Here is a 25235-nt window from a genome sequence, read left to right as displayed (position 1 = left end):
AACGCTTTGCCTGCAATGGTAGTAGATTTGCCAACTTTGGGTACATTTAAGTCGTCATTGGATAAGCATATGGATGTACATGGAATAGTGTAGGTTAGATGGGCTTGAGATCGGTATGACAGGTCGGCACAACGAGGGCCGAAGGGCCTGTACTGTGATGTAATGTTCTATGTTCTATGCTTTCTTAATCCTTTATCTGCCTGTCCAGCTACCTGAAGGGACATGCACACCAAAATCACTCTGATCCTTAGTGCTTCCCACGGTCTGTTCTCGTCCCTTGCCTTGTTTGTTCTGCCCAAGTGCATCAGTACACTTATCCAGATTGAATTCACTCTAGGTGCCACTTTTCTGAAGCAGACGTAAAGATCTTGTTAGGCAGTGACAACAATATGGCCTGGAGCAAGTGGCAGCTCAAATAAGTAGTCTGGAGCATAAAGTTGACCTCACACAGCAATGCCCCATGCTCCACCCTTGGTGGGAAAACTGCGCACCTCAGAAGGCTTGGGATAAGGAATATTGTCAAGAACGTAGGACATAGGACAGTACAGGCCCTTCAGTTCACGATGTTGTACCAACCTGTTACCTTTTCTAAGATCAGTCTACCCTGCCTACCCTACATTTTACTATCCTCCATGTGCTGATCCAAGAGTTGCTTAAAAGTCTCTAAAGTATCTGACTCCATGACCACTGCCAGCAGTGCATTCCACATGCCCACCACTCTATGTGAAGAACCTACCTCTGACATCTCCCCTATACTCTCTCCAATCACTTTAAAATTATGCCCCTCAAAATAGTCATTTTCACCCTGGGAAAAAGTCTCTGACTCTCCAGTCTATCTATGCCTCTCATCTTGCAAATCTCTATCACATTCACCTCTCATCCTTTGCTCCAATAACAAAAGCCCTAGATCACTCAACCTTCCCTCATAAGAACTGCCCTCCAGCCTAGGCAGCATGCTGGTAAATCTCCTCTGCACCCTCTCTAAAGCTTCCACATCTTTCCGATAATGAGGGACCAGAACTGAACACAGTATTCCAAGTGTGGTCTTACCAGAGTTTTTATAGAGCTGCAACGTAACCTCATGGCTCTTCAACTCAATTCCCCTGCTAATGAAAGCCAACACACCATACGCCGTCTTTACAACCCTATCAACTTGAGTAGCAACTTTGAGGGATCTATGGACGTGGACCCCAAGATCCATCTGTTCCTCCACACTGCTGAGAATCCTGTCATTAACCCTGTATTCTGCATTCAAATTCAACCTTCCAAAATGAATCACTTCACACTCTTCTGGGTTGAATTCCATCTGCCACATCTTTGCCCATCTCTACGTCCTGTCAATGTCCCGTTGCAACCTACAACAGCCCTCCACGCACAGCATTAAGAGAGGTTGGTGCCAGTCACATGGGAAACACTTCAAGTGAATCTCAGAACTCCAGGCTACAGGTCCTATTAACTTAGAGCAAAATAGTGTTAAATGGGCTGACTTTAAATGTGGACTTGCATCTGGGCAATAAAAGCTAACCAGCCAATGATGCCAAAGTGCCACAAGTAATAATTTTTTTAAAAAGAGTTTTTTCAACTGGAGGAATGCATTAGTGACTGTTCTTGCTGAATGTTCATGCACTGAATGCAAAGCACTGCAATGTCTCTGGGAGGACAAATCTCAAATAGGTGTTGTAGACCGTTGTATTTAAGAACTGAACTTCGTAAATAGCAAGGTAGCATTTTGAACCCATTGTTGATTCAGAGGTTGCAAATCTTTCTGCAGAAACGGCTGTTCGATAGCACAGGGGCTAGCACTGCTGCCTCACAGTGCCAGGAAACCTGGGTTCAGTTTCACCTTCGGGCAACTATCCATGTGATGTTTGCACACACTCTCCATGTGTGCGTGGGTTTTCTCTGGGTGCTTCAGTTTGCTCCCACAGTCCAGGGATGTGTAGGTTGGTTGGATTAACCATGGGAAATAGAATTACAGGGATAGGGTAGGGCTATGGGTCTGGGTGGGATGCTGTTCAGAGGGTCAGTGTGGATTCGAATGACCTGCTTCCACACTGTAGGAATTCAATGAATACAGCTGCTATAATTATGCACCTGGAACTGCGTCCTGCAACTGTAGATCTTCCAACATGAAGTCAACCTGCCAGTGTGTCTGTGCAGCCAATTTTCATCTCCGTAGCTCATCACTTTAGAAAACCAATTAGTAATTCCTCAGATTGAATATCAGTGTATACACTTTGGTCACCAGCAAACTTTACTCTTGCACATAGTGAGTATCACTGACTGACATAATGTCAGATTTTCAGAATTCTTGTGCTTTTGTTTCGATTGTGACCAGTTACAGAGAGTTAGAAAATTGCATCATTCTGGCAGTTGTGAAAGAGCTAAACTGAATAAGTAAAAATGGACAAAACTTGGAGAGTCCACATACGTAACACTTTGCCAAATGTCCTCTGGTGACTCAAGGATCGTGGATTTATTTGATTCATTACTTTACTTTCATTTAAGAGCCACGCAAGTTTGCATTTAGGGCAAGAACAATATTTACAAAGATCAAAGGTTTTGTTGAATAAACAATATCAATAGGTGAGTATTTTTTTCCCACCTCCTTGTGGGTATGAAACAGTCCAACAGACTAAGCAAGGTTGCATTTCTGAGCATTACTGAATCACTGAGTCATTTTGGGTTAAGTTCCATTCTTTGGTATCCCTACATCACAAATGGGAATGTAGCCAAAGGCTACTTCCTGTTGCTACTCTGTTCTCACCAATTTCAAAGAATCATCCTTTAGCTCTTATCTGTCCAGTATTACAAGTGTACATTTGTAAAGCACTTGTGACTTTGTGAAATTTCCCCAGGTACTTCAAGATGTTTGCTAAAATAAACATTTGTTCCTTAAAAACAGAGACAGAAATTACCAGCAGAGAATGAGGAAATGGCTTAGGCATTGAGCAATTGTTTCATCTTTGACTTAACTGTGGAGGAAACATGTTACTTCATACAGGGTAACGCGGGGCTATGAAGAGGAAGGAAATTAAGGTAATTAATATCATTAGAGAAGAAGGAATGGAAAAATTTAAGAGATTAAAGCACGATTGCACATAAAAAAAATAGCTAAAATTCCCACTCTCACTGTGGCCATGATCTTCCTAAATCCCTTAGATTCGGGAACAACAAGTGTTTGGAAGTTGGTAAATGTAACAACACTTTTCAACAGAGGGAGAGCAAACAGGGTTTTTATAGGCATTTAGCCTAACATTAGAGCTATTAGAATGCCTGACTCTATTTAAAGTTGATAAATTACCAAGACTTGGTAGGTACATCTGATGATACCAAGAGATATAAGCATGGAATTTGTGGCATATTTTTCTATTCCTCCTTTGATATGGGGAGATACTAGAAGAGTGAAGAATTGCGAACCCTTGTTCAAATCTTGATTTATTTCAGGAAAACCAGCATTGATTCAGCAAAGGCAAATTGTTTTAGGTAACTTGATTAAGCTTTTTTGTTAAGGTAACTGAAAGGGTTAAAGTGGATAGCATGGTTGAACTGTAGACTGACTTCCAAAATATATATGATAAAGTGCCACATATAATAGTCTTCTAAGGAATTGAAGGGCAGCCTGGAAACAAAGTTGGCTGAGTGACAGGAAACAGAGAATTGTGTTGAGTAGTTGTTTTATGATTGGAGGAAGCCTCATTTTGGGGTTTCCTAAGATCCAGGTTTTTATATCTGTGATCTAGAGAAGCTGGGAAGTATATGTGAACTATGCGGAGAATTGTCTTCAAGACAAGATAATTACAGACAACCCGATGGAGTGCAGGCACACATGGCAGAAGAATTTTTTTTTCTTATTTATTCATGGGGCTAAGGTGTCACTGGCTGGACCAGTATTTATTGCCCATCACTAATCGCCAAGTGGGCAGTTAAGAGTCAACTACAATGTTGTGGGTCTGGAGTTGCATATGGGCCAGATAAGGCAGGGATGGCAGATTGATTATTATTCAATTCACATTACCAGCTACCATGGCTAGTTAATGATCTAGTGATTAGAACAACTAGGCTATTGCCTAACCAAAGATTGCTGAGAAGTGTAAAAGCTTAATTTTGGCAGGATGAATGAGAAGAGGGAATAGAAAGGAAAGAGAACAATTCAAACAAGATGTAGATCCATTGCTGCTGCACTAATTGGTACTCTGAATTGCCTCTTGTCCTTTCTCAAAGTTAATCTAAACGTTATGATACAATGATCACTGCCCTCTTAATGATCCCCACTGACACTTGTACTTGTTCCACCTCATTCCCCATAACTGAGTGCAACGGTGCCTTTTTTTTTTAAGTTCTGTGGGTGCCGGAGATCTGGAATAAAACAGAAAGTACCCTAGAAACTCGGGACTGAACAGATGCTGCCAGACCTGTTGAGCAGACCTACTGAGTTCATCCAGAATTTTCTGCTTTTATTCCAGTGGTGCCACCTCCCTTATGGACTGGTAATGTATGGATGTAGAAAATTTTCCTGAATAGTTCAGAAAGCCTTGACTCAGTTCAGGTCCTCCCTTATAATGACTCCTTTTTTGCACTTCTGACTAATTTCTTTGAAAGTTTCTTCATCTGTACTCAGCTGTGATGACACATCTTTTCTTTCTTGGTTTCAATTAAATAGACTGTTTTAGAAGAGTAATTTTGGACTCAGGACTCTCTCCATTGATGCTGCCAGACCTACTGAGTTTCTCCAGTATATTCTGCTTTTAAATAGACTCTTGTCCTTGACCTTTCTAGGAACTGGTTAAGTTGCTGAAGTAGAGAATTGGCTTAGATATTTTGGGCCTAATGGCTGCCTCCTCTCCTGTTCCTTGTGGAGATGAGCATGCAGGACTAGGCTAGACATAGCTCATTTAAAGTTGTCACATTGCCATTAGAGCCTTTCTCTGTATCTAAACTGGTAGTGTTTGATGAGGTCAGTGTAGAGCGAGCTTTACTTTGTATGTAACCCAGTGCTGGCCCTGTCTTAGGAGTATTTGATGGGGATAGTATGGAGGAAGCTTTACCTTGTAACCAAACCATATTGTAATGCTGTGGATTTTTGAAATAGGAAGTGTTTAATTTCGTAACAACAACCTATCTTAATGAAGATAAATGTTTTAACACTAGAAGCAGAAAACTGAGTATCAGTGATACAAACCATTTTCTCCAATTTAACTATGTGTGGTTTTGTTCAGCTGCAGATCTTCGCATGGTTGCAGGCTAATGTACAATGGGGGTCCATACTGCTGGATGGAATAACAGACGACCACAACCATTCTGAACTTTATATATAGCCTGCAGTCATAGTGTTCATCCTTCTTGGGCAGAATGGGTTCCCAGGATGTTCCCCTTGGGAATCTTGACGGCCTTGATTCCGATATGAGCAAGGATGAGTCGCTTTGTTTGACCAAAGTCATTGGCAATGGTCACAGCAAAAGGACGGGCAGGACCGAGAGTGATGACACTGACTCTGCTGACAGTGACAATGATCTGGAGGATTCACCAACAAACACAAACTGGGACACTTCCAGGAGAGCCTCATCAAATGAATCTTTTTCTTCACGTCAGAGTGCAAACTCAGTGATGGATGATGAGGCAGCGTTAGAATGCAGAGAATTCATGAGGAGATATGTTGAAAAAATCTTCAGTGGAAGGTAAGCATAGAATGGGAGCTGAGTTTGGCTGTTTGTAGCATCCAGCATTTTCCTTGTCAGGTGTTGGTCACAGCAATGGCTTTAATAATTCAAAACCTCACCCTATTCATAATTAAAAATATATTATTATCTCCTCCAAAAGCTCAGTGTAGCTGAAACCTCAAAACCTGCAAATGCCAGTTTTGATTTAGCCTGTAAAAGACCTGACCTTAACCAGTTAGGAAAATCAGATAGTGCTCCTGATGTAAAAGTAGAAATTTCTGGAGATTGACTATCTGTTGACTGTTGCTGGCTGTGTACAAATGATAAAGTAGTTTGCTGATGCTCACTGCTTAGTCTGACACATTGAAGATGGTTACTTGGATGAACTTTTGATAGCCAACGAAATGTATCCTGGAAAAAGGAACATAGCAATGTAACCACACAGAAAAAGAGCATGCAACCCATCTTGTCTGCACCAGCTTTTAAAAGGAATTAGCCACCCAAACTGATTCCACTTTCCTGCCCAGGTCTGTAGCCTAGCAGATTACAGCGCTTCTGATGAAGATCCAAGTTCCTTTGGAGTAAGTTGAGGGTTTAGAACATAGAACAGTACAGCACAGCACAGGCTCTTTGGCCCATGATGTTGTGCCAAACATTTACCCTAAACCTAAGGTCTATCTAACCTCCACCCCTACCTTATACTATCATCCATATGCCTATCTAATAGCTGCTCAGATGCCCCTAATGAGGCTGACTCCACTACCCTCTCTGGCAATGCACCCCTACTGCTTTCTGAGTAAAGAGCCTATATCTACCTCCGCTCACTTTAAAACTATGCCCGCTTGTAATTGCTACCTCCACTCTTAGAGTGGACAGCCAGAAACCTTTTCTATCTTATACCTTTGATCATTTTGTATGTTTCTATTAAGTCACCCCTCATCCTTCGTCATTCTATAGAGAAAAGCCGTGGCCGCCCCAACCTTTCCTCCTAACACTTCCCTCCATTCCACTCAACATCGTGGTAAATCTCCTCTGTACCTTTTCAAATGCTTCCACATCTTTCCTGTAATGAGGCAACTAGAACTTGACACAATACTCCAGATGTGGGTGAACCAGGCTTTTGTATAGCTGGAGCATAACTTCATGGCTGTTGAACTCAACCCCTCTATTAATGAAAGCTAACACACCATTCGCCTTCTTAACAATTCTACCCACCTGGATGACAGCTTTCAGGGAACTGTGGACATGAACCCCAGGATCCCTCTGCTCCTCCACACTGCCAAGAATCTTTCTGTTAACCCTGTAATCGGCTTTCAAGTTTGTCCTTCCAAAATGAACCACCTCTTACTTTTAAACATCAAACATCAAACTGGGCAGTGAATTCCCACCATAACCCTCTTGATGAAAAAGATTTTCTTTGTGTTTCCTTCAATCCTTCTACGAATCACCCAAAGTCCATGTTCCCTGTTAATTGACTTCTCTGCCAAGGGAAGCAGGTATTCCCTGTCTAAACCCCTCATTAGGTTTGTATGTCTTGATTAAGTCACCCTCAGCTGCTGCGTGTGTTCTGAGGAAACCCTAGTCAATCCATCTGTCAGTCTTGCCTCATACTTGCAATTTTAAAATCATCACAATATTCTCACAAACCTCCTTACTGAACAATTATGTCTTTCCTGTTGTACAGTGATGAGATTGTACTCAACACCTCAGTTGTGGCCTAACCAGTGTTTTATACAGTTTCTGTATTACACCCCAGGAGACAGGATGGGAAAAAATTACCAAGAGAAATGTCAGCTAGATGGTAATTAATAATAAAAAGGTCATCCGCAATAAGTAACCACAGTCGATTTTCCTCTTTTTCTTTTGAGACTGTGTTAGTTTAGAATATCAACAGGTCAGTTTGCCCTATGTTATTTTCACCGAGGAGTCGATGGCCCAATGCTTTTATTGCTAGATTACTAACCCAGAGACTCGTGGGGGGCCATGTTTGAATCCTGCTTTGGTAGATGGGTGAATTCAAATTCAATCAAATATTGGAATTAACATTGTAATGATGATCATGAAATCATTGTCAATTGTCATAAAAACCCATCTGGTTCTCTGATGTCCTTTAGGGAAGGAAACTGATGTCCTCACCTGGTCTGATCAACATGTGACTGCATATTCTTGTGGGTGATTCTTAACTGTTCTCTGGACAGTTAAGGATGGGCAATAAATGATGGTTCAGCTAGTGAAGCCCACATTCTGTGAATGAATTTTAAAAAAACAAAGTGAGTGGAAATGATCCAGTTCTGGGTCCTGGAGTATTAGAGCTTTGTATTTTTTCCCACCAACCCTCCTGTTCATTGATCACTGGCCTGCTTTGCTTTGGCCCTGTGAAAACTCTGAGAAAAATTCATTGATTTCTTTGCACTGTTTCCAGGACAGTGTCTGGTCCCTTGATTTCTCATTAACATCCATTTATTGATTTCCTTCACAACGAATGCTCAATCGGTTAGTTTGGAAGGGTTTAAAAAATGTACTTTTGTATCATGACCTTTAAAACATTTGTTGTATTTCATAGTCAGTGTCATAATGTTTTGAAGTTTACCCTGTATAAATTCATCCTGATTTTTTTGATCAGTTGAAAGTGTTCAAGATGTTCAGTCAATCCATCCTTAAATACTGCCTCCAGTAATTTTGCGACACCATATGCTCAGCTAGCTGGTCCAGAATTCCCTGGTTTGTCACACTTCCCTTTCTTGAATATGCCAATTTCTCAATCTAAAGGAATGGGGAGAACTTTGGAAGATCATATTTAGGGCATCTATTAGGCCCTTGCCTATTCCTTTCAAAATCCTTGGATGGAAACTATTTGGTCTGGGGTCTTATCACTTTTTCATGTCATTTGTTTTCTTTATTCCTGTTATTTTGTGAATGTAACACCATTATTCCAAGCAGGAGGGAGGGAGTAAACAGAGGTCTGCTGGCTTGACATAAGTATCAGTTAAGTGATGGAACTTGTTATTATGGAAGTCTAACAATGCACTTGGAAAAGCATTTTATAATTAGAATAAGTCATCATGGTTTTACAAAAAGGAAATGTTCTTTGACAAGATTATTAGAATTGTTCAAAAATGTACCTGGTAGGGTAGATAAAGGGGAATCAGTGGATGTAATATTCTTTGATTTCCAAAATGTAAAATGCCACATAGAAGGTGACTACCTAAGATAGGGGCCCATTCGGGGTAATATATTATCATGAATAGAGTATTGGATACAGAATGTAGGAATAAATTAGGCATTTTCAAGTTGGCAGGCATTGGGTAGTGAAATGACCTAAGAAATAGTACGGGGGGCCTCCGCTATTTGCAATGTGTGTGAATGACTTGGATAAAGACACTGTGAGTAACATATTATTACATAGTTTCTGTCATCAACAAAAAGTATGTCGGAATACAATGTACAGAAGGATAGCTCCCTCTCTTTTACTCACTTCCTCCTTCATGCTCTCCATCCTTCACACTCTCCCTCTCACTCCTTTTCACCCTCCTTCTCAGTCCCTCATACTTTCCTTTCCATTCCCTTTCACCCTTCCTTTCACTTCTGCGCTCCCTGTCGTTCCTTCCCTCCCTGTTACTTCCTCCTTCTATCTTTTCCCTTTGCTTTTACTTTCTTCCTGTCCCACACCTGTCCCAATTCCTTCCTTCCCATTTTTTTTACCCCTCCCTCTCTCCACACTCCTCTCTCTGTACTTGTCTCTACACCCTTCCCTCCCCTCACCCCGCACTTGTACCCAGCCTTTCTTGCCACTTTCCTTTCTGTTCTGTCTTTTTCATTCATGCCCCCCCCCCTTCATTTACTTACCTGCTTTGGCTCCAGGCATTATTCTCTGCCTTTTGACTGCCTCCTCCAGCAGAGAGGCACCTGTATTTAAAGAACAGAGGCTCGACTTCTGGCTCAGAGCTTCTTCCCTGCTCTGTCCATGGAACAATCATCCTGCTTATTGCAGTCTGTCCCTTGAAGCACTCTTGCATTAGATGCTTCTGATGTACAGCCTTTGGTTCACCAAAGCTATTTCCATTTGCACTCTGGCTGGCTCTTCTAGTCAGCTTCTGTTTCTCTCCTGCGCTTGCTGCTGATGTGTTCACCAGACAGCCTGTCAGCTGCAAATGCAGGAGAGAAGCAGCCTGTAATTGGACAGCATCTCCCTTTTCAGAATTTTCCACTTCTGTGTCCTGTATTTGGAACTCTTGATGAAGGTTTGGCAGCTCTGTTATCCAAGGGCTGTTTGTCAGACAAGCCTATTGTAAATGGTTCCCAGTACACATACATCTCACCAGTGCGAAACGTTGAGGTAATCAAGTGTGCTGCTTTCTCCTGGCTGATGTCAAGCGTCTTGAATTTTGCTGGAGCTGCACTTATCCAGGCAAGTGGGGAGTATTCTGTCACACTCCTGACTTCTGCCTTGTAGATGGTAGACAGACTTTGAGGAGTCAGGAGGTGAGTTACTTGATGCACGATTCCTAGCATCTGATCTCCTTATGTAACCACAGTATTTATACGGCGAGTCCAGTTCAGTTTCTGGTCAGTGGTGATCCTCAGGACGTTGATAGTGGGTTGATAGTGATGATAAATGCTTTGAATGTCAGGAGGTGATGGTTAGATTCTCTCTTGTTGAAGTGAGCCATTGCCTGGCGTTTATGTGCCACAAAAGGTTTTTGCTAATTGCCAGCCTAAACCTGGAAGTTGTCCATTTGTACATTTGGACTCAAATTGCTTCAGTATCTATCGGATTGCAAATGATGCTGTACCTTATGCAATTGTCAGCAAATATCCCCACTTCCAATTTATGATGGTGTCAGTCAAGTTTACAGCAAGACATAGGAGTGTGAAATGTGGTGTGAGGGACCAGAATGGAGGAATGAACAGGGGAAATTGTCTCAATTTTGAGGGAAAACATTATCTAATTCTGTCTCATTCTCATGTTGCAGGCAAGAAATTGACCAGGAGGAGAAAGCTCGATTCGGGGAGCTCTGTTCTGAAGAAAACAGCCAAGGCAGAGAGTGGTTTGCAAAATACGTTAGTGCCCAGGTGTGAACAAGGCTGGGGCGACGTGCAGAATTGCTAATTGGGTGATTTTTTTTTTGGGTGATTGCGTAGCGTCTCGGTGGAATAGCTGGGACTGAGTAATCTCCTCTGGGTCAGGTGATCTATTCTGAAGCCACTACAAGTGATAATTGAACATACACTGGAATAAGTGTTGGCCATTTGCCTTCCTGAAATATGGGTTGTAACCATAACTAAACACTTTTGATACTCTGTTCTGTGCGTCCAATATCCTCTTCAATCACTTGATTTAAAATGAATGTGGCAGGTTTAGTCAACAGATGTGGTACATCTGTGGACAAAGAAACATGTTTAATATCTCAGAGCTGTGATTTTCATCAGAACTAGAAAAAGGTAGAAATATAAGTTTTGAGTAAGGTGAAAAGGGAGGATAGAAGGAAATAAAATCAAATAATAAAAGAGAAGGTCGGGTGGAGGGCAGGAGAGATTGACAAGTCAGAGCCAGAGGGATTGATAATGGGACAAGATTTAGAAAAACAAGTGAATAAGTGTGTAGAAGTGTGAAAAGCAGGATCCTGAATCACTGACATTGGAAAATAGAAAAGAGAAAAATAATCAGCAAAGAAAAAGCAAAATTTGAGCATAAGTTATGATCTAAAATTGTTCAACTCCATGTGAATATAATTATATGAGCATACAGATTAGGAGCACTCTGTCCCTCTGGTCTGCTCCACCATTCAACAAGGTCAAGGTTGATCTGGAAACTCTACATTCCTGCCAACATTTACAATCTTTCACAAGTTTGCTTTACAAGATTTTATCTACCTCAACCTTAAAAATATTCAATGACTCTGCCTCTATGTTCTGCCCAGACAGTTTCAAAGGCACATGACCATCGAAGAGAAAATTTCCTCTTCATCTCCATCTTAAATGAGAGACCTATGATTTTTAAACTGTGACCCTTGCTCTGTGATAGTGGATGTAATAGCAGAGCATTTAGATACTATAATATCATCAAGCAGAGTCAACATGGCTTTGTGAAGAGGAAATCATGGCTGACAAATTTATTAGAATTCTGTGAATTCAGTGGATGTAATAAATGTGAGTTATCCACTTTGGTAGCAAAAACAGGCAGATGCATTGTTATCTGATTGGTGATAGTTTGAGAAAGGGGCTGATGTGACGAGACCTGAGTATCCTTATGCACCAGTCACTGAGATGTACAAGTGCAGCAGGTGGTGAAGAGGTCAAATGGTATGGTGGCCTGATGCGAGTACAAGCGCAGGAATGTCTTATTGCAGCTATACAGGGCCCTGGTAGGGCCACTGTTGGAGTTTTGGGTGCAGTTTTGGTCTCCTGTCTGACAACAGATGTTCTAGCTATTGAGGGAGTGCAAAGAAGGTTTACTAGACAGATTCCTAGGATGGCAGGCAAGAAAATGAATTGGTTAAAACTATATTCAATGGAATTTAGAAGAATGAGGGGACGATCTCATAGAAACTTGAATGTATTATTACCAAATTTGTGAATGACACAAAAATAGGTGGGAATGCAAGTAGTGCAGCTGACTCAGAGTCTAAAAGAGTGAGGGAAAAACCTGACCAATGCAATATGGGATGTGGGATATAAGATGACGGATGTTTGAAAATGTGAGGTTATGTGCATGGCAGGGTGAAAAAAATGTATTACTGAAATAATGAAAGACTGCAGAAAGCTACAAAACAGAGGATCACAAAAATAAATCTCTCAAAATTAGCATCCAAGTTCACTGGATATTAGGGAATGGAAGTGGGATAGTGGCCCTTATTTCAAATAGAATGGAGTATGAAAATGGGGGGACGTCTTGCTCAAACCACACAAGGCATTGGTCGGACCACAGCTGGAATGCCATGAACTGTTTTTGGCCCCATATCTAAGAAAAGATATACATGCATTAGAGACAGTCCAGAGACGGTTTGCCAGGCTGATCCTGGGAATGCTGTGACTGTCCTATGGGGAGGTTGGCTATGTACTCATTGGAGTTTAGCAGAATGAGAGATGACCTTATTACATGGAAAATAGGAGCAGGATTATGCCATTTGATCCCTTGAACCTGCCCCACCATTTAATATGATCACGGCCGATCCTTTGCCTCAAGCTGTATTCCTGCTTTCTCTCCATACCCCATGATGCCTTTCAAATCTGTAAATATATTTATATGTTTTGTCAATATATTCAGTGACTTGGCCTCCACAGCCTTCTATGGTAGAGAATTCCACAGGTTCACTATCCTTCAAGCGATGAAATTTTGCTTCATCTTAAGCCTACCCCAAATGCTATCACTGAGCCTGGTTCTCGACTCTTCCACCATCTTCCTTGTTTCTAGTCTGTTGAGCCATGTGAGAATGTTTTAGTCAGATCCCCAGTTATTCTTATTTCAATAACATTCTTAGGAGGCTTGAAAGGGTAGGCGTGGAAAGGTTGTTTCCTCTTCTGGGAGAGTCCGGGACCGGACAGAATAAACACAGAGTAAGGGGTTGCCCGTTTAAGGAGGATGAGGAGGGATTTCATCTCTGGTGCTGAATCTGTAGACTTGTTCACTCCAGTGAGATGTCGAGGCTACAACATTAAGTATTTTTAAGGCTGAGATAAACAGAATTTTAGTTAATAAAGGAACTCCAGAGGATTTGGGGAAAAGGCAGGAAAGTGGAGTTGAGGGTTATCAGATTAGCTATGATCTCATAGAATGGTGGAGTGGACTCGATAGGCCACATGGGGCTCTTTCCCCATGATGGATTCAGGGAAGTTAATGGATGATGTGGATTGGTTGGGCTTAATGGCCTTTTCCTACAGTGCAGGCTGTGAGATTATAATTAAAATAAAACAAAGAACTGCGGATGCTGGAGATCTGAAACAAAATCAGAAATTGCTGGAGAAACTCAACAAGTTTGGCAGCATCCATGGGAAGAAAACAGAGTCAACATTTCAAGTCTAGTGACTCTTCTCCGTTTGTGAATTACGATGGCTGACTGATGGCCTCTAGTAGCTGACTCTAGTACTGCAACACTGGCATTATAAAGATGGTGTACTCATGGGCATTGTACTTCATTTGCTCTGAGCATTGACAGTGATAACTGGCAATAACAACTGAAAGTTGGGCTAACACTGAGCAGGTTGAGGTTGTAGACTTGTTTGTTGAGCTGGTGGGTTTGCTTGTAGACGTTTCATCACCCTGCAGGTTAACATCATCAGTGTGCCTCTGGTGAAGTGTTATGTTCTGTCCCACTTGTTATTTATGTGCCTCGGTTTGCTGGGTTGGTTGGCATCACTTCCAGTTCTGTTCTTCAGAGGTTTGTGTATTGGGTCCAGTTCAACGTATTTGTTGATGGAGTTCCGGTCATAATACTAGGCCTCCAGGAATTCCCTGGCTTGTTTCTGTTTGGCTGCTGCTATTATGGATGTGTTGTCCCAGTCAAATTTGTGCTCTTCTTTCAATAATACCCAAACTTCGGAATTCATAGTGGGTAAAGCATCTGGTACTTGTGAAAGGCAAAACTCAACAGATCAGGCAACATCGCTGCAGAGACAAACTGGATAACTGTCAGACGACCCTTCTCCCTGGGCTAATGTAAAACGTATGATGTACAGAATTGTGCAACTTGAACACTATAATAAAACCCTGTTATTATTTACTGAGAGGAAGTTCTTTTTTTCTCACTGCAGCGGTGCCATTCCAAATGTATCTCTGAGTATGCTTTCTACCGATTGGTACAGTCTTTTGCTGTTGTTCTGTTTGAGTGAGTATTGCTTTTACTACTTCTATGCAGGCCTTGGGCCTTCTCTTTCTATGTACCAAGTCTAACCAAAACTGTAGCCAAGTTTTAAATAAGTTGTGGGGCTGCAGTCATACTGAGTGACTCTGTGGTTCTGCCAGGTTCAGAAATGCCACTTGTGAGCAGTCTGTATTCTGCACTGAAACACATTCTCAATCAGATCTCCTCTCAACCTTCTCTAAAGAGAACAGAACTAACCTCTCCAGGCTATCCAAGTAACTGAAGTCTTTTCTCCATAGAAACATTGTCATGAATCTTTTTTGCACTTTCATAATGCTTCACATCCTCCTAAAGTGTAGTGCCCAAAATTGGACACAATACTCCAGCTGGAACTCATCCAGTGTTTTTAAAGATTTGGTATCATCACATCTGCTCTGTTAAAAGGCAGACCTTTGACTCATCACCTCCCATGTCTGTCCATCCTTTGTCAGTCTTTCATTTGCCAATAACTTTCTTCAATTTTCAGCATCAATATTCTCTTCCTTCCTCTCTTTTACAGGAAGTCTGTCCTTCATAACATTTCTCTCTAATTTGTTTCCTCTTAGCAAGTGAGTCCTACCCTCACTCTGTCTGTTCTGAACCATGTTCAGCAAATTTCTTTATTTACTTTCCACAGCATTCCTTCACTTGTTTCAATTTCTGTCCTACTGATTAGAACATAGAACATAGAACATAGAACAGTACAGCACAGAACAGGCCCTTCAGCCCACAATGTTGTGCCGACCATTGATCCTCATGTATGCACCCTCAAATTTCTGTGACCATATACATGTCCAGTAGTCTCTTAAATGACCCCAATGACCTTGCTTCCACAACTGCTGCTGGCAACGCCTTCCATGCTCTCACAACTCTCTGCGTAAAGAACCTGCCTCTGACATCTCCTCGATACTTTCCACCAACCAGCTTAAAACTATGACCCCTCGTGCTAGCCATTTCTGCCCTGGGAAATAGTCTGTGGCTATCAATTCTATCTATGCCTCTCATTATCTTGTATACCTCAATTAGGTCCTCTCTCCTCCTCCTTTTCTCCAATGAAAAGAGACCGAGCTCAGTCAACCTCTCTTCATAAGATAAGCCCTCCAGTCCAGGCAGCATCCTGGTAAACCTCCTCTGAACCCTCTCCAAAGCATCCACATCTTTCCTATAATAGGGCGCCCAGAACTGGACGCAGTATTCCAAGTGCGGTCTAACCAAAGTTTTATAGAGCTGCAACAAGATCTCATGACTCTTAAACTCAATCCCCCTGTTAATGAAAGCCAAAACACCATATGCTTTCTTAACAACCCTGTCCACTTGGGTGGCCATTTTAAGGGATCTATGTATCTGCACACCATTCTTTCCATTTTCCTCCAAACTCACATTTCAATGCTCTTTAGTAAGTTGATCTCTTCCTGACATAAAGTCCAACTCTCAGTTCTGCACAAATCAGAAATAATTTCCTGAGTGAAATACTAAATAAAATCCCACCAGCATCCACATCCAGAAGATCACCAGACACCTTTTCCACCACCTCCAGCAAGATGCCACCACCAGACACACATTTCCCTCCCCTCTCTTGTCCACCTTCCAAAGCCCCTCTGGGACACCCTGGTCCCTGCTCCCTGCATCTCACGACACCTTTCCCTGTAACTGGCGAAGGTGCAACACCTGCCCATTTACCCCCTCCCTCCCCAGTATCCAAGGGCCCAAACATACCTTCCATGTGATGCAACACTTTACCTGCACTTCCCGGAATCTAGTCTATTGCATTCGCTGCTCACAGTGTGGTCTCCTTTACACTGGGGAAATGAAGCGTAGGTTGGGTGACTGCCTCGCACAACATCTACATTCTGCTCGTGAGAAAGACCCTGAGCTATCTATTGCCTGCCTGTTTAACACACCACCCTGTTCCCTGGCCAACATCTTGATCTCTGGCTTGCTGCAGTGTTCCATCGAAGCTCAACGCAAGCTGGAAGAACAACACCTCATTTTCTGCCTGGGGACCCCATAGCCCGCTAACCCTCTCTCCCTATTTATTTCAAAACCCTCTTGCCTTCCCCCATTCCTGATGAAGGGTCTAGGCCTGAAACGTCAGCTTTCCTGCTCCTAAGATACTGCTTGGCCTGCTGTGTTCATCCAGCTCCACCCCTTGTTATCTCAATATTGAGTTCAATAATTTTAAGGCCTAACTCTCCCATGTCCCAGCCCCCACCCCACACACCAAGCCTTGTTACCACATAGCCTGCCATTACACACCCCCAGTTAGCCACTAACAGTCCCCATTAATAACTATTCACCCTCCCAGACTGATCGTTATCAACTCCTCTGTCTATCCAACTGCTCTTCTCTCTCTTTAGGCTCTATCTATCATTTACTCCCTGCCCTTCCTCTGCATATAAACTGACGTTTTCCCAGCTACAGTCTGTTCTGAGGAAGGGTCACCGGACCTGAAATGTTAACTCTGATTGTTTTCTTCACAGACGCTGCCAGACCTGCTGAGCTTTTCCAGCAACTTCTGTTTTTCTTCCTGATTTACAGCATCCACAGTTCTTTCAGTTTTTAATTTCCTTAGTTATTTTTGTTGAGATTTCCAAATAGCTAGTGTCTCATCTTACAAACGACAGTCTTTCCCATCACTGTCTTTATTCTTATTTCTTTGTTGCATTTTTCATCTGCAGATATTCTTCTCCAATATTTGGTTTTTGAACCTGTTCTGTTTTTTTTTCCTTCTGTAACAATGGGAATACTTCTTATCTGGTACACGGGATGTATAAATCTTTTGTAAATTATGTGAGTATGGTCCAGGTTCTGGTGCTGTCATTACAGGTGCTACCAAATGGATGATTTTGGTCCTGCCAAGAATCTAATGACCATGTGCTTCACCTTCTATTACGTAGGTGAGTGGAAACAGCAGTTCCTGTCTGATCACACCAATGGTAGTAACACAATAACAAGAGCTCAATGAACACAACAGGCCAAGCAGCGTCAGAGGAGCAGGAAGGCTGATGTTTCAGGCCGAGACCGTCTTCAGAAATGGGGGAAGGGAAGGAGGTTCTGAAATTAATAGGGAGAGTGGGGAGGCAGATAAACGATGGATAGCGGAGGAGATAGGGTGAGAGGAGACAGACAGTTCAAAGAGGCAGGGATGGAGCCAGTAAAGGTGAGTGTAGTTGGGGAGTTAGGGAGGGGATAGGTCAGTCCAGGGAGGACGGACAGGTCAAGGGGGCGGGATGAGGTTAGTAGGTAGGAGATAGGGGTGGAGCTTGAGGTGGGAGGAAGGACAGGTTAGGGAGGCGGGGATGAGCTGGGCTGGTTTTGGGATGCGGTAGGGGGAGGGGAGATTTTAAAGCTTGTGATGTCCACATTGATACCATTGGGCTGCAGGGTTCCCAAGCGGAATATGAGGTGCTGTTCCTGCAACCTTCAGGTAGCATCGTTGGGGCACTGTAGGAGGCCCAGGATGGACATGTTGTCTAAGGAATGGGAGGGGGAATTGAAATGGTTCGCGACTGGGAAGTGCAGTTGTTTAGTGCGAACCGAGCGTAGGTGTTCTGCAAAGCGGGCCCCAAGCCTCCGTTTGGTTTCTCCGATGTAGAGGAGGTCACAACGGGAACAGTGGATGCAGTATACCATATTGGCAGAAGCGTAGGTGAAAATCTGCTTAATGTGAAAAGTCGTCTTGGGGCCTGGGATGGGGAGGCAGAGGGGCAGGTGTAGCACTTCTAGCGGTTGCAGGGAAAAGTGCCGGGTACGCTGGGGCTGGTGGGGAGTGTGGAGCAGACAAGCGAGTCATGGAGAGAGTGGCCCCTCCAGAAAGCAGACAAGGGTGGGGAGGGGAAAATGTCTTTGGCGGTAGTGTCGGATTGCAGATGGCGGAAGTGTCGGAGGATGTTGCTTTGTATCTGGAGGTTGGTTGGGTGGTACATGAGGCTGAGGGGGATTCTGCTCTGGGTGTTACTGCAGGGAGGGAGTGTGAGAGATGAGTTGCGGGAAATGCGAGAGACATGGTTGAGAGCGTTCTCGACCACTGAGATGGGGGAAAGTTGCAGTCCTTGAAAAAGGAGGACATCTGAGATGTACGGCAGTGGAAAGCCTCGTCCTGGGAGCAGATGCGGTCGAGGCAAAGGATTTGGGAATAGGGGATGGCATTTGAGGTGGAAGGTGTTGGTGAAGTGAATGAACTGTACGAGCACCTCGTGGGAGCACAAGGCGGCGCCAATACAGTCATCAATGTAACGGAGGAAAAGGTGGGGTTTGGGGCCTGTGTAGGTACAGAAGAGGGACTGTTCCACGTAACCTACAAAGAGGCAGGCATAGCTTGGGCCCATGCGGGTACCCATGGCTACCCACTTTGTCTGTAGGAAGTGGGAGGAATTGAAAGAGAAGTTTTTGAGGGTGAGGACAAGTTCGGCTAAATGGATGAGGGTGTCAGTGGAGGGGGACTGTTCGGACCTGCGGGGCAGGAAGAAGTGGAGGGCCTTTAGGCCATCCGTATGGGGAATGCAGGTGTATATAGGGACTGGACGTCCGTGTTAAAGATGAGGTGTTGGGGACCGAGGAATTGGAAGTTCTGGGGGAGTTGGAGGGCGTGGGTGGTGTCACGGACCTTTACTGGCTCCATCCTCGCTTCTTTGACCTGTCTGATTCTCGAGCATCTGCAATTCCTATTATCTTAGAACAAAGAACAAAGAAACCTACAGCACATGAATAGGCCCTTCGGCCCTCCATGCCTGCACCGAGCAAGATCCTCTGTCTAACCTGTCATCTATTGTCTAAGGTTCTGTGTCCATTTGCTCCCTGCCCATCCACGTACCTGTCCAAATATATCTTAAAAGACGCTAACATGCCTGCATCTACCACCTCCGCTGGCAACGCGTTCAGGCACCCACCACCCTCTGTGTAAAGAACTTTCCACGCATGCCTCCCTTAAATCTTCCTCCTCTTAGTAATCTTAGTAACACGATGCTTGATTTTAGAGAAGTGACTTCCTGTCTGTTTATATGATTGCAAGATTTGTTGCCTGGGCAAACAGGGCTCTTTGAAAGGGATCTTTAAATTTTACATCTTCATTGCTGCTGGAAACTACAGTGGAGCTTTCTCCACTGCCTGCATGGAATGTTCTGTCTTAATTTAGCACTTTGGAAGGAAGCGTACGGTGATGGCTCCCAGTAGTGGGACCACCAAATCACAGAAGTGTTAGAGCACAGGTGGACATTTGGCCTGTCATAGCCATACTGACTCACCAAATGAGCATCATAACTTAATGTCTTTCTCCTACATTTTGTCTTCACCATTTCATATTATTTCTATTTAAGCAATCATCCAGGTCTCTCTTGAATGCCTCAGTTGAACCTCCCTCGACCATAGTACCAAGTAGTGGGTTCCAGATCCAAGTCATTTGCTGTCTGAAAACATGTTTTTCTCACAGCACGTTTGCTTCTTTTACAAATCACTTTAAATCTTGACTCTGTTGTCCCTGTTCCTTTTACAAGTGGAAAATTTCTCTCTATCTATGCTGTCCCTGATGATTTTGAAAGCTGATATCAGATCTCCTGTTAGCTGCCTTCTATTTTAGGAGAGCTGCTGTTTTTGACAAACGCTTAAGATCTAGACTTGTGTGAACAGGGCATCAATTTAAAGTTTGCAGCTAAAACAAAATTTGCAAAATAGGCTATAATGGATTTCATGAGAAGTAGATGAACTGATGAAATAAGAAGACACATGACAGAAGAAATGTAATACAGATAAGTCGTGGATTATTTGGATAGGAGGATATAAAATAGAGGGGGCTTTTATAAAGTAAATGCAGGAACAGACATATACATAGATCCTTTTAGCCATCAGAGCTATATCCATCTCCCTTTAAAAACACACAATGTTTTGAGCTCAACCACTTCCTGTGGTATTGAATCCCACAGGTTCATCACTCTGGGTGAAGAAATTTCTCTTCATCTCAGTCCTAAAAGGTTTATCCCTTATCCTTAAACCATGGCCCCTGGGTCTGGACTCCCCCAACATCAGGAACATCCTTCCTGCATCTATCCCATCTAGTCCTGTTAGACTTTATAAGTTTCTATGAGATCTCACTCATCTTCTAACCTCCAGTGAATACAATCCTAACCAACTCAATGTCTCCTCATACATCAATCCTGCCATCCCAGCAATCAAATTTGGTAAACCTTGGCTGCACTCCCTGTATATCAAGAAGATCCTTCCTCACATGAGGATACCAAAACTGCGTACCCTATACCCGGTGTAGCCTCACTAATAGAACATAGAACATAGAACATTACAGCACAGTACAGGCCCTTTGGCCCTCAATGTTGTGCCGACCTGTCATACCGATCTTAAGCCCATCTAACCTACACTATTCCATGTACGTCCATATGCTTGTCCAATGACGACTTAAACGTATCTAAATTTGGCGAATCTACTACCGTTGCAGGCAAAGCGTTCCATTCCCTTACTACTCTCTGAGTAAAGAAACTACCTCTGACATCTGTCCTATATCTTTCACCCCTCAATTTAAAGCTGTGCCCCCTCGTGCTCGCCATCACCATCCTAGGAAAAAGGCTCTCCCTATCCACCCTATCTAACCATCTGATTATTTTATATGTTTCAATTAAGTCACCTCTCAACCTTCTTCTCTCTAATGAAAACAGCCTCAAGTCCCTCAGCCTTTCCTCGTAAGACCTTCCCTCCTTACCAGGCAATATCCTAGTAAATCTCCTCTGCACCCTTTCCAAAGCTTCCACATCCTTCTTATAATGCGGTGACCAGAACTGTACACAACACTCCAAGTGCAGCCGCACCAGAGTTTTGTACAGCTTCACCATAACCTCTTGGTTCCGGAACTCGATCCCTCTATTAATAAAAGCTAAAACACTGTACGCCTTCTTAACAGCCCTGTCAACCTGGGTGGCAACTTTCAATGATCTGTGTACCTGGACACCGAGATCTCTCTGCTCATCTACACTACTAAGAATCTTACCATTAGCCCAATACTTTGCCTTCCGGTTACTTCTAACAAAGTGCATCACCTCATACTTGTCTGCATTAAACTCCATTTGCCACCTCTCAGCCCAGCTCTGCAGCTTACCTATGTCTCTCTGCAACCTACAGCATCCTTCGTCACTATCCACAACTCCACCGACCTTAGTGTTGTCTGCAAATTTACTAACCCATCCTTCTACGCCCTCATCCAGGTCATCTATAAAAATGACAAACAGCAGTGGACCCAACACCGACCCTTGCAGTACACCACTAGTATCTGGTCTCCAGGATGAACATTTCCCATCAACTACCACCCTCTGTCTTCTTTCAGCCAGCCAATTTACGATCAGGTTTTCTAAATTAAACTCGTCCCATTTACCTGCATTTGGTCTACGTCCCTCTAAACATTTCCTATCCACACACCTGTTCAAATGTCTTTAAAATGTAGTAATTGTAACCACTTTTACCACTGCCTCTGGCAGCTTGTTCCATTTACACACCACGCTCCGTGTGAAAAAGTTGCTCCTCGAGTCCCTTTTAAATCTTTCCCCTCACCTTAAATCTATGCCCTCTAGTTTTGGACTCCCCTACCCTGGGGAAACTTGAAAACTGCTCTTTAGTTAGTGCTTGGGGAGCTCAAGACCTACCTAAACTAATACAGTAGGCAGAGAGACTCTTAAAGAAGCAACTCATCTGCAAGGATAACAGCTAGACACATGGATGTCGGCAAAGCTTCAGAGTTTATTCAACTGTTGTCCCTTAACAAAAATATAAAAATGAAGAGAATTGATCCTCAGTTCACTTTGCACTGGCCATAGGCTAACAGGCAGAAATGAGTCTTTCCACTTTATCTGATCAGCACGATTCTGTATTCAAATATGCTTTGAAGTTAATTTGATCCCAGCAGCAAAGAAGAAAGTTTCAGAGGAAAGAATCAGGAAGAGGTAGGAAATGTTAAAACCTTTGATGGCCTTCCAGAATGCTGCAAGGCACAGGACTGTAGTTGAGAGCGAAAAGCACGGCTGCATCATCAACGTCTCATTGTGTTCTGTGGCCAACAGAGCAGAAAGTGCAGTCCTGTGATGTTAAACATGTCACTAATTCACTTCCCTCCAGCACCAAAGCAGTAATGAGATCAAAGGTAATTTAGGAAGGCCCTAATTCACTAAAGCCAGCTAGTGACACAAGAAAAGGCAACGTCCATCTGAACTTTTATGCTGAGATAGTTTCATTTGAGCAAAATTATAATAACATGGGAGAACTTTTTAAAAAAGGTCACACACTCACAGAGATAGTCAATAATTAGACCACCTCAGAGTGCCCAAGAGGAGAAGCTATGGCTCAGTCGGTAGGAGTCTCATGACTCAAACAAGGCCTAAGTGCATTAAAAGAAAATCAGGACTGATATTCCAGTGCAGTTGTGTAAGAACACTGCAATACCCAGAGATGTCGTCTATCATGCGATATTACGCAGAAACCCTATCGGCCTATTCTGGTTAACATAGTGGCAAGGTAGAATTTTGACAAACAGATGCACTCACCGGGTGGTAAACTGAAATTTGGTAAACAAGGCTTTGTTGTGGTTTTATAACTAAAACCATGGCATTACAACCCTGCTTCCAAAATTTCCAGACTAAATGCAATCAATCCTCACCCAATTGTTAAAACCTCACAGTTTAAACAGGGACCCCAGGAGGAGTCAGAACGGATGCATGTTTCAAACGTCAGGACAGAAACCACAACTTCAATGGTAGGGGGCCTCAGTTTGGAAGGTTCCCTCCTCAGTGACCCCCTGTACTCTGCGGCAGCCATGGGGCTCATGCTGTGGCATTCTAAGGGCCCATAAAGCTATTTATCCCAGCAGGTGGGTGAAAGAAACTGACTAATGAAGCATTTAGGTGAAAATAACTAATGAAGTCTGACGCACAATAGCACAGCTTTGCTCAGAGACATGACCAAGGATCAGTAAGCTCAGGAAATGGGAGTGCTATAGCAGATGCCAATCCCCTCACTCTGACTGCCTCAACCACTTTCTCTGGAAGCCCAGTCCATTAACACACCACTCTCTGCGTAAGAAGTTGCCTCCCAGGTCCTTCTTAAATTTTTCTCCTCCCACCTTAAACCTATGTCCTGTAGTTTTCAATTTCTCACCCCTGGGAAAAAGATTATACATATTCATCCTATCTGTGCCCTTCATGATTTTATACATCTCAATAAGACCACCCTGTATGCTCCTACGTTTCAAGGAATAAAGTCCTATCCTGGCCAACCTGGTAACATCCTCGTAAATCTTCTTTGCATACTTTCCAGTAACACATTGGCTCCAAATCAAACTACCATCCTCTGAGAAAAAGAACAGGAAATGACATCACCAACGCAGGAAATGACATCACCAACCCAAGGAAACCTAAACAGATAAACAGAAAGCGGGACATAACACCAGCGCTTCGTCGGAGGCTCACTGATGATGTTACCTAGAATGGTGACAAAACGTCTGAAAACTAACCTTCCAGCTCAGCGAGCAAACTCACATCCACTTTCCAGTTTAAAAAGTCTTTCCTGTAACAGGGTGACCAAAACTGTGCATAATACTTCAAGTGCGGGCTCACCAACAACTTATACAACTGTAACATAACATCCCAACTTCTATACTCAATGCCTTGACCGATGAAGGCCAGTATGCTAAGTGCCTTCTTCGCCACCCTGTCCATCTGTGACACCACTATCAACGAACCATGTATTTGTACTCGTAGGTCCTTCTGTTCCACAACACTCCTCAGGATCTTACCATTTACTGTACAAATCCTACCTTGGTTTGACTTTCTGTATTGAACTGCATTTGCCAATTCTCAGTCCATTTCCTCATCTGATCAAGATCCCTCCGTAATTTTTGATAACCTTCCTCATTATCAACGATACCTCCTAATTTTGTATCATCCACAAACTTACTAAGCATGCCTTGTACATTCACATCTAGATCATTTATGTAAATAACAAATAACAAAAGTCCCAGTACCGACCCCTGTGGCACACCACTAGTTTCTCAGACCAGAAGTCTGTGACAATCTTCAACCATCATCCTCTGCTTCCTGCCATCGAACCAATTTTGAATCCAATTAGCTAGCTCTCCCTGAACCCCATGCAGCCGAGCCTTCATGGCTCACCTCCCATGTGGGAACTTGTCAAAGGCTTTACTAAAGTCCATATAGACAACATCCTCTGCTTTACCCTCATCCATCCTCTTGCTTGCCTCTTCAAAAAACTAAAAGATTGGTCAGACATGACTTCTTGCGCACAAATCCATGCTGACTATCCCTAATCAAACCTTGACTATCCAAATGTTGGTTGATCCTGTCCCCTAATATCCTCTTCAATAACTTACCTATTACCAATGTCAGGCTCATTTGCCAAAGTTCCCTGACTTGACTTTGCTTCCTTTCTTAAAGAATGGAACAACATTAGCACCCTCTAGTCTTGCAGAACTTCACCAGTGGATAAGATGAAGCAAAACTCTCTGCAAGGGTCTCTGTAATTCCTTCCCTAGCCTCCCACAACATCCGAGGGTGGACTTGATCAAGCCCAGGGATTTATGCCCTGTATAATTGCAGCAAGACCTCAGTGTTCCTGTACTCGAATCCTCTCGCAATGAAGGCCAACATACAGTTTGCCACCTTCACCACTTGCTGCAATTTGCTTTCTTTCCATTAACTGGTGCATGACAACACTCACTGAACAGTTCCCT

The 25235-nt window shown here is 43.2% G+C and overlaps 1 protein-coding gene across 3 annotated transcripts in view; it reads left to right on the top strand.

Moving 5' to 3' along the window:
* The window catches only part of kiaa0513 (KIAA0513 ortholog), a 141658-nt gene that overhangs the window by 35336 nt on the left and 81087 nt on the right, over positions 1–25235 (top strand). For all 3 annotated transcript variants that reach the window (XM_048546326.2, XM_048546321.2, XM_059651813.1), the window contains 4 exons: positions 5220–5678; positions 10634–10733; positions 14412–14485; positions 17327–17397. In XM_048546326.2, coding sequence (XP_048402283.1) covers positions 5353–5678; positions 10634–10733; positions 14412–14485; positions 17327–17397 — 571 coding nt within the window. In that variant the 5' untranslated portion in view covers positions 5220–5352. The remainder of the gene's footprint in view (positions 1–5219; positions 5679–10633; positions 10734–14411; positions 14486–17326; positions 17398–25235) is intronic.

The sequence above is a fragment of the Stegostoma tigrinum genome, chromosome 16 (genome assembly GCF_030684315.1).
Source record: "Stegostoma tigrinum isolate sSteTig4 chromosome 16, sSteTig4.hap1, whole genome shotgun sequence".
In the NCBI taxonomy this organism is placed as follows: Eukaryota; Metazoa; Chordata; class Chondrichthyes; order Orectolobiformes; family Stegostomatidae; genus Stegostoma; species Stegostoma tigrinum.
This window is presented reverse-complemented; position numbering and strand designations above follow the sequence as displayed.